This window comes from Lampris incognitus, chromosome 1, assembly GCF_029633865.1.
Source record: "Lampris incognitus isolate fLamInc1 chromosome 1, fLamInc1.hap2, whole genome shotgun sequence".
Classification (NCBI taxonomy): Eukaryota; Metazoa; Chordata; class Actinopteri; order Lampriformes; family Lampridae; genus Lampris; species Lampris incognitus.
This window is the reverse complement of record NC_079211.1, coordinates 135119893-135129664: the sequence shown is the minus strand read 5'-3', so window position 1 is coordinate 135129664 and position 9772 is coordinate 135119893. Positions and strand designations below refer to the sequence as shown.

The 9772-nt window shown below is 49.2% G+C and overlaps 1 protein-coding gene across 2 annotated transcripts in view; it reads left to right on the top strand.

The window, feature by feature from the left end:
* Window positions 1-937: 937 nt before the first annotated feature.
* Window positions 938-9772, top strand: part of LOC130125125 (prominin-2-like) — an 11481-nt gene continuing 2646 nt past the window's right edge. Inside the window, exons 1-10 of one of the 2 annotated variants that reach the window (XM_056294592.1) lie at window positions 938-1093; window positions 1218-1341; window positions 2141-2253; window positions 2419-2503; window positions 2706-2852; window positions 3037-3108; window positions 3191-3280; window positions 9174-9227; window positions 9438-9518; window positions 9605-9673. In XM_056294592.1, coding sequence (XP_056150567.1) covers window positions 966-1093; window positions 1218-1341; window positions 2141-2253; window positions 2419-2503; window positions 2706-2852; window positions 3037-3108; window positions 3191-3280; window positions 9174-9227; window positions 9438-9518; window positions 9605-9673 — 963 coding nt within the window. In that variant the 5' untranslated portion in view covers window positions 938-965. The remainder of the gene's footprint in view (window positions 1094-1217; window positions 1342-2140; window positions 2254-2418; window positions 2504-2705; window positions 2853-3036; window positions 3109-3190; window positions 3281-9173; window positions 9228-9437; window positions 9519-9604; window positions 9674-9772) is intronic. The other variant, XM_056294600.1, reaches the window with a different exon arrangement.

Below are 9772 nucleotides of genomic sequence, written 5' to 3'. Positions count from 1 at the left end.
TCCGGCAGGACAGAAAACCAGCGATACTGGAGTTCCCCTGGGACTGGATTGCAGAACCACTGCAATAGACTACTATTGCAATAGACCACATCACATCCTGCCATGAAGCTAGATAGCACAATTGAATAATTAATATCTGTCAGTTGTACCATTTGAATTACCAAGTACCAAAACAGTCTTTAAAGCAGTGTTTCATTTAAACTGGTCCTCAGGTAACACCAGCACTACTGGTTTTCTACTCTGCCAGGTACTTCACTATATTCACCTGTTAAATCAGTGTGATGAAATTGTTAGAAACCTTGATTCAGTTGGTGAATGTAATTAACAAGTTTCCTAAGTAGTGACCCAATATTGTGATGGGTCCCATCGTGGAGGACCAGTTTAAAAAAAAAACTGCTTTAAAAGACTCTGGATAGGTTAAGACATATAGTGCAAGAAAATCGTTATATGTTACTCCAGGTTAGGTCATTTCTGGTCAAGTCTGGCAATGAGTAACCAAAAGGCTAGAGGTCATTGAAAGGTCTCAGGGATGCTGTCAGTTTGCATCCCTGGGGAAGAATACAAAATAGGGTTCTTCCTTCCCTCAACAGCAACTGTGGAATTGAGTTTAGCAAGGCATGTAAACCTCAGCTGCTCTCTTGAGATGCCTAGTTGTTTACAGTATAAGACTGTGGTTGCACAGTGCAGCTCTGATTTAAGGATGTGCAGAGGACCTTGCTGAGAAAGGCAGTTCATTTCCAGATCTTCTAAAAAACATTGCTGTGATATTTCATTTTGTTTTGCCTTCATGCACTACATTTGAGTGCGTAAAGAGATCATCGATGAGGTAGTTGACCAAAAAAGTCAGTTTATCAGGTCAGTTTATCAGAACAGTAATTTTCTTTACATGGCGGAGGTGTGTTACTGGAAGCTTCTCCTCTGGCGCTTTCTGCAGGTGGGATGTGTCAATTACACTCTGTACAGTGATGCTGATAATGGTACTGCTGATGGTGGCTGCAGGCTCCATGGGTCTGCCTGTGCTCTTCAATCCCAATGTGTATTCCTCTTACCCGGACGCAAGACTGGAATTTGCAGCCCTCAAGCTATTCCAGCTGTGAGTAATTCACCCCTAATCGGTGCAACCACGGCGCCTTTCTGATTTGTCCCCAGTTCTTTTAGGCTGATGGGTGAATGCTGAAATTAACATAATTTCACCTCTTGTATTTTTTTCCCCACAGTTCTGTGATTTTGAGTGTTGTGTTCTCTTGGCTTTTCATCATCCTAGTCTTTGTCACCCTGTTCCTTGGGGGCAATGTACACACCTTGGGTTGCCGGAGCTTGACTGATGGTCAGCTTTTTACAGTAAGTACTATTCAAATGATGAGCTCCAATTTTACTCGTCTACCCCCCAACCCCTCTCACACACACACACACACACACACACACACACACACACACACACACACACACACACACACACACTAAGTTATTGAATGAAAGAATTAATGAATGAATAAAAAATTAATTCATTAAGAAATACGAATAAATACATTTGTGTTTTTGCACACTTCATTAGTCGAAGACAGATTTGTTACATGTATTCCCCTGCATTGATTTACTTTCATAATGAGAAATTGAAAGCATAAGTGAGAGCAGTGGGCCTGTAGGAGATGAGTATGTTTTCCTGTACTTTATGAGTGCCTCAAAGATACACTCCTTCTTTTGGCTGCTCCCATTAGGGGTCGCCACAGTGGATCATCCATTTCCATCTCTTCCTGTCCTCTGCATCTTCCTCTGTCACGTCAGCCACCTGCATGTCCTCTCTCACCACATCCATAAACCTCCTCTTTGGCCTTCCTCTTTTCCTCTTCCCTGACAGCTCCATATTCAGCATCCTTCTCCCAATATACCCAGCATCTCTCCTCCACACGTCCAAGCCACCTCAATCTTGCCTCTCTTTGCTTTGTCTCCAAACCATCCAACCTGAGCTGTCCCTCTAATATACTCGTTCCTAATCCTGTCCTTCTTCATCACTCCCAATGAAAATATTCTTTTACACTCCACCTCCAGCTCCACCTCAAGCTGCACCTCCTGTCTTGTGAACAATACACTTTTGTCGGCTAGTTAGACGATATCTCATGAAAACATTTTTCTTGAACAGTTCCTAGATCAGCAGCAGAACCTGTCAATAAGTTTTGAGGAAACTGAACCTGCTCATCAGTTTCACAGAAATGAAACCATGCAAGTTCATCCCAATACATCAGCAGTCTATCAGTAAGCCCTACATTACTGTTTGATTCACTTGCCAATTCAACTGCACAGTCCAACTATGTTATTTTTTGTTGAGTCTTATCCAGTCAAGACAGGATTTTATCTCTGGTTGGTACACCTTATTTTTGGGTGTGAGTGTTCTGCACTGTCACTGTTGTTTCATTCCAGTGGCTGCATGAGAGGACAATCGATGTTTCGTAGCATGGGCATGAATCAGCTATTTGATCTGGAAGACTTCCTCAATTCCACCAAGGTGTTGGTTTTGTCCTTATGTTTTATTACTTTTGTTGCTATTACAAGCATCACCATGCCGATTGTTGTTGTTGCATATTATAAATATATATATATAATTACTTCACACACACGTGATGTAATTTTGATGAGATAGAGATTATGACTATCTTCAAAGCATCATCTGTTACAAAGCATTTATGCATCTTTCCTATTCATTCAAGTACATGAAGAGATTCAGTGAGACAGCTGAAAACATGACAGTCAACGTGAATGATCTGAGGCTGCTACCTGAGGAAGCCAGGCAGGGCTTGCTGGCCTTCAGAAACATTAGCTTGGAAAGCTATGACTATGACTCGATGCTACTGCTGGTATGTGGAGTGCTCTCTCTCTTGTGATGCATGTGTCTGTTTGTGTGTTCATGTGTAATGTAATGTTCATGATTTTGTGAAAATGGTTTTGGTTGAAAATAGGGGCTAGTGTTTCCCTGTTTTTTGTATTTGTAATTTTGATAAAGCAATTTGTTTAACTGTGTTCATATTTTCCCCATCTCAGCTCAGCAAACCAGTGGTGAAAACAGATCTTGCTGCTTTTGCCAAACAACTAGATGAGAAAGCAGAACTGTCTGTAAGTGTTTGACTGACAAATCACAAAAAGACGTCCTCTGAACCACATGTAAAATAACTCATGTTTGCATCAATTCTGACAGGAAACTGGAATCATTAAGATTTTTTTTAAAAAATCAGCCATGACATGCCGTCGACTGCACAGCCTTGTGATCCAACAGACAGCAGATGCAGTATGTTCCCTGTATCAGTCACCTTAAATGTATTAATTCACAAGTTGTAAGGGCAGAAGTGTGTGTGTGTGTGTGTGTGTGTGTGTGTGTGTTTTGTTTTTGTTTTTTTGAGAGAGAGAGAGAGAGAGAGAGAGAGAGAGAGAAAGAGAGAGAGAGAGAAAGAGAGAGCGACTCTTGAGGGATGAAAAGAAGACAAATGGATGTACAGTTGGAACGTTGGAGTTCAGCTACATTTCCTGTTTCAGCTAGATTTTGTCTTGTGTCTGGACTTAAGGGATAATTCTGTTTTTCTACAACCCAGAGATTTTGGAAATGGGACCACCGTGAGACACTGTAGCATCCCAGTCAAAAAAATACAAGTCTGGACTGATGGTCTTCTACTACTACTACTACTACTACTACTACTACTACTACTACTACTACTACTACTTTCGGCTGCTCCCGTTAGGGGTCGCCACAGTGGATCATCCATTTCCATTTCTTCCTGTCTTCTGCGTCTTCCTCTTTCACACCAGCCACCTACCTGTATGTCTTCCCTCACCACATCCATAAACCTCCTCTTTGGCCTTCCTCTTTTCCTCTTCCCTGGCAGCTCCATATTCAGCATCCTTCTCCCAATATACCCAGCATCTCTCCTCCAAGCTAACTCAATCTTGCTTCTCTTGCTTTGTCTCCAAACCGTCCAACTTGAGCGGTCCCTCTATAATAATTGTTCCTAATCCTGTCCTTCTTCGTCACTCCCAATGAAAATGTCAGCATCTTCAACTCTGCCACCTCCGGCTCCACCTCCTGTCTTTTCCTCAGTGTCATTGTCTCCAAACCATAAAACATAGCTGGTCTCACAACCAACTTGTAAACCTTCCGTTTAACTTGTCGCTGGACTGATGGTTTGTTTCGTTTCCTTCATAGACCAACGTAAGAGCTAAACAGAAATTAAACCAGCATGCAGAATAATACGTTAAAACTCTGTTAGCTTAACACCAGAAAGTCAGCTTAACACCAGAGTTATCAAAACACAAACAAAATCAACATTATTGAACAATTAGACACAGTAAATACCTTGTTGCCCTTTCGACTGGAGCTAAACTCCCGTTATGCTCTTCCCATTCATCCTTTATTATTACACTGTAGAGCCGAAGGAACGGAGAAGACCGTAGGTTCACACTTTAGCCGTGTAGGCAACTTTCTTTAATCACGGTAAATCAGCGAGACAAACAAAACCCACCGCTCGACTGAGCGGAGGTGGCAAGAATAATCAGAATACTGGCTGGACAACCATAACTTAACCCTGCGTTAACCTGCCAGGGCAACCATGACTTAACCCTTAGTTCCTGGGTTGAATTCTGTCCCCAATACGTGTCCACCACATGAGCCCCCCCAGAATTCGCCCTAGTAATCGAAGTCAGGCAGGCGCGGGTGGACGACAGGCCGTCCGCGGCGGCTCCGGATAACAGGGGCCGGAGTGTCTGTGGGAGGCATTGACGCGGGCCTGTGGAGGTCGGCCTGAGGAGCAGAAGAGGCAGCTCGGGCCTCCACGGGGGGAGGAGACGGAGCCGGGGGACGACCGCGACGAGGAGGTTGGGCTAACTCCAACGGCTGCGTCAAGTCCAGGTGTGCGGGTTTAACTCGGTCCACTGAAACATGCTCGGCCGTGCCCCCAAAATCCACCACCAGGTGCTTAGTTCCCCGTTCCAGGACGCGGAAGGGGCCGTCATAAGGGGGTTGCAGAGGGGGGCGGTGTGCGTCGTGACGGATGAACACGTAGTCCGCTGACTGCAGACCTGGGGGCACCTGGGACACCGGAGCGCCGTGTTGGGCGGTAGGGACGGGTGTGAAAGCTCTGACCCCGTCCAGCAAGGAGGCTCGTTGGTCCACAGCTGACCAGGGACGCGTTGCATTGGGCATGAAATCGCCTGGGACTCGCAGCGGCGTGCCGTACACCAGCTCCGCAGAGGAGGCTTGTAGGTCTTCCTTCGGGGCGGTCCGCAGGCCCAGCATGACCCATGGGAGCTTGTCAACCCAGTTGCAGTCCTTGAGAGTAGCCCGAAGCGCAGCCTTCATGGACCGGTGGAAGCGCTCACATAGGCCGTTCGCCTGAGGGTGGTAGGCGGTAGTGCGGTGAAGCTTGACGCCCAGAGCCTCACCCACAGCATTCCATAGCTCTGAGGTAAACTGTGGCCCACGGTCAGATGAAAGGTCGGAAGGCGTACCGAAACGTGAGACCCACGACCCAATAAAAGCCCGGGCCACATCAGCAGACGTCGTGGATGCCAGGGGAACAGCTTCAGGCCAGCGCGTAGTCCTGTCCACCACAGTGAAGAGGTAGGTGAACCCATGGGAGGGGGGTAGGGGACCAACCAGGTCGACGTGGACATGGTCAAATCGTCTCTCCGGCACTGCGAAGCGTTCCAGGGGCGCCTTAATGTGGCGGTGTATCTTAGCCCGCTGACAGGCAACACACGAGTCGGCCCACGCTTTCACGTCTCTCTTAAGTCCCTCCCACACAAACTTAGCAGAGGTCAGGCGCACGGATGGCTTACCGCCTGGATGAGAGAGGCCGTGCACAGCTTCAAATACGGGGCGTCTCCAGCTGTGCGGGACGATGGGCCTGGGCTGTCCTGTGGAGACGTCACACAGGAGGGTGACACCTGTGTCGCTGAAAGGAACGTCCTGCAGGCGGAGCCCCGTGTCGGAGGCCCGGAGACGGAGGATGCTCGGGTCCGTGGCCTGGTCAGCAGCCATCTGTGCATAGTCAAGGCCTAGGTGGACCGCTCCAATCACTGCCCTAGACAGGCAGTCAGCTACCTGGTTAGACTTACCAGCGACGTGCTGGATGTCGGTAGTGAATTCCGAAATGTAGGAGAGTTGTCGCTGCTGGCGAGCGGACCATGGCTCGGCCGTCTTGGACATGGCAAACGTGAGGGGCTTGTGGTCCACGTACGCAGTAAACTCGCGGCCCTCTAGCAGGAAACGGAAATGCCGGACGGCGAGCCAGAGACCGAGGAGTTCCCTGTCAAAAGTACTATACTTGCGCTCTCGGGGTGTAAGCTGGCGACTGAAAAAGGCCAAAGGCTGCCAAGCCCCCCCCACCCACTGTTCGTGAACCGCACCAACAGCATAGTCCGATGCATCCGTGGTTATGGAAATAGGCGCTGTAGGTGAAGGATGCGCTAGCAGGGTAGCCTGGGAGAGCGCAGCTTTAGTCTCGGTGAACGCACGGTCCCGCTCTGCTGTCCAGTCGACCGCCTGGTTGGGGGACATGCCTTTCAGCGCCTCGTACAGTGGCCGGATGATAAAGGCGGCTCGAGGAATGAAGCGGTGGTAGAATGTCACCATCCCGATGAACTCCCTGAGCGCACGAGCTGTTTGGGGGCGCGGAAAGGCCGCCACCGCTTCCACCTTTGAGGGCAGGGGGACTGCCCCGTCCCCAGTGATGCGGTGCCCGAGGAAATCAATGGCTGTCAGCCCGAACCGGCACTTCGCCGGGTTGACGATCAGCCCATGCTGGCTGAGGCGTGTGAAGAGGGCATGAAGATGGGACAGGTGTTCTTCCTCGGAGGCGCTGGCGATGAGTATGTCGTCCAAATAGACGAAGATGAAAGGAAGGCCACGGAGCACTGAATCCATCAGCCGCTGAAAGGACTGGGCCGCGTTTTTGAGTCCAAATGGCATTCGTAGGAATTCAAATAGGCCGAATGGGGTTGTCACCGCTGTCTTGGGGATGTCTGAGGGGTGCACGGGAACTTGATGATAACCACGGACCAGGTCGACTTTTGAGAAGACGCATTTGCCAGACAGGTTTGCAGAAAAGTCCTGGATATGCGGGACAGGATAGCGGTCAGGCGTGGTGGCGTCATTTAGTCGGCAGTAGTCCCCGCATGGGCGCCAACCTCCATCAGGCTTAGCGACGATGTGGAGTGGGGACGCCCACGGGCTGTCAGAGCGGCGGATGATCCCCATGCGTTCCAGGTGCTCGAACTCAGACTTGGCAATGGCGAGTTTGGCGGGGTCGAGACGCCTGGCTCTGGCGTAGACCGGGGGCCCCTTCGTAGCAATGTGATGCTCCACCCCATGCTTAGCGGTGGGTGCAGAGAAGGTAGGCTGGGTGAGGTCAGGGAACTCAGCGAGGAGGCGGGTGAACTTGTCTGCCTCTGAGAGAGAGTTGGCTAGACCTGCATAGGCCGCTTCCCTCCGCGTACATGCGAAGGAGGAGAAGGTTAAGGCATCGACCAGACGGCTGTTCTGAATGTCCACTAGCAAACCGTAAGCGCACAAAAAATCAGCTCCGAGGAGGGGAAGCGTTACATTGGCCATGACGAACTCCCACGTGAAACGTTGTCCACCAAAACACAGTTCTACAGACCGCACGCCGTAGGTGTGGATAGGGCTGCCGTCAGCCGTCGCCAACTGGGGGCCCCGCTCCCCGCCCATGATGTCGACGTCAGTAGCAGGGAGCACGCTTCTCTGTGCGCCCGTGTCACAAAGAAATCGCCGACCGAAGATGGTGTCGAGGATGAAGAGTAGCCTGCTCGTATCGCCAACACTCATGGCCACTACTGAGTGTTGGCCCTCTCGTTTCCCGTCGGCCTGTAGTTGCAGGGGGAACGGCACCGTTTAGCTTTCGCACCAAATCGAGCGTGGTACATACAGAGTCCAGAGGGCTTGTAGCGGTCTGATGCTGTGGCGCCACCGTCGGGCCACGCCCGCGATGTCGGCGGGGGGCCAGTGAAGGTAGGAGCCAGCACCCCGGCATGGGAGGAACGTTGTGTAGCGACGAAGAATCGGTCAGCCTCCTTTGCCAGCTCACGGGGATCAGTGATGGTGGAGTTAGCGAGCGCAGTCTGGACGTGGGGCGGCATGTTGCGCAGAAACAGCTCCATAAACAGGAAACATGGCTTTTCTTGACCCAGTAGGTTTAACATCCTGCTCATTAGCTCCGATGGTTTGCCATCTCCCAAGCCCTGAATTGCGAAGAGGCGACGTGCTCTCTCCGTTGCTGACAGTTCAAAAGTTTCAAGGAGGAGATGTTTAAGTGCGGCGTATTTACCATCGGCCGGTGGGTTGGTTATGAAACCGCTTATCCTGGAAGCCGTAGCGCCCCCCAGCGCTGCCACTACGTAGTAGTACCTGGTCTCGTCTGCTGTTATGTCTCTGAGCGCGAACTGTGCCTCAGCCTGCGCGAACCATGTAGCCGCGGAAGACTCCCCAAACTCCGGCAGTTTAATTGCAACGGCGTTCGTAGCCATAATGTGTGTGGTTTCAGAAAACTTATCCGAAAACCGACGTCGGGGTCACCAGTGTAGAGCCGAAGGAACGGAGAAGACCGTAGGTTCACACTTTAGCCGTGTAGGCAACTTTCTTTAATCACGGTAAATCAGCGAGACAAACAAAACCCACCGCTCGACTGAGCGGAGGTGGCAAGAATAATCAGAATACTGGCTGGACAACCATAACTTAACCCTGCGTTAACCTGCCAGGGCAACCATGACTTAACCCTTAGTTCCTGGGTTGAATTCTGTCCCCAATACGTGTCCACCACAACACCTTGCTTATCTCCGTGTTTTTCTGCGTGTTGACGTTAACGTTCTACACCGTTTTTTCGTTGATTTACTTCCGTGGCTACTGTCTTTTCAAAATAAAAGCACTTTCATGTTCACAGGAAACAACAAAATAAAAGCAATATAACAAATACATTGTAAATGTAAACTTTATACACATGAACCACACTGTGCATTGGGGTCATTTACAGACACAGCTTTCCAACGGCGGCTCACGCAGGTTGTGAAAAATCGGAATTGTCCTCTAAATGCAGACACTTCCCTCTCCTCTCATATGGGTTTTGCTTTTTACAATGTCCTGATTCTGTCTGTCCACCCATCTTTTATCCCATCAGGCAAAGATGAGTGTATGTGTCAGGGCCTTGAGAAATATCAGCCATACATACAAGGTACACTACAGTCTGTCCAGAAATGTGTTTCCTGTGCGCCCCCTGCAGACACACATACACCATAACCACTCTTTTGTGTGTGTAAATGTGGGTATGATAGAACATGTGCATGCATGTTTGAATGCACAAGAATGGGTGGGTCTATACCAAAGGCAATTATATTAAGTAAGTAATGTCTTTGCTGGATATTTGTTACTCTCATGCCTGCAGGTCAATGTTGACAACACTCTGAGTGGTTTCAACCACGTTGAAGGTGCCATGCATGTCCAGGTTCCACACATTGTAGCAAACGTAAGAAAAAGTCAAGACTCGTTTACTTAATTTTTTCAAAAATGTTTAATCAGTATGCCAAGCAATAAAATTGAACCCTCTCCCAGGTCTCCCAGTGTGCGATAGAAAAAGGAAAACAATGGACACTACGCTACTTTGGCTGGGCCAATCATGCGGTCGGTATATAACCCCAAAACTTTATGTGGAGTGAAAGCATTACAAAATAAATTCTGTTATGGACTATGATATGGATTAGTAAATCATATATTAACATG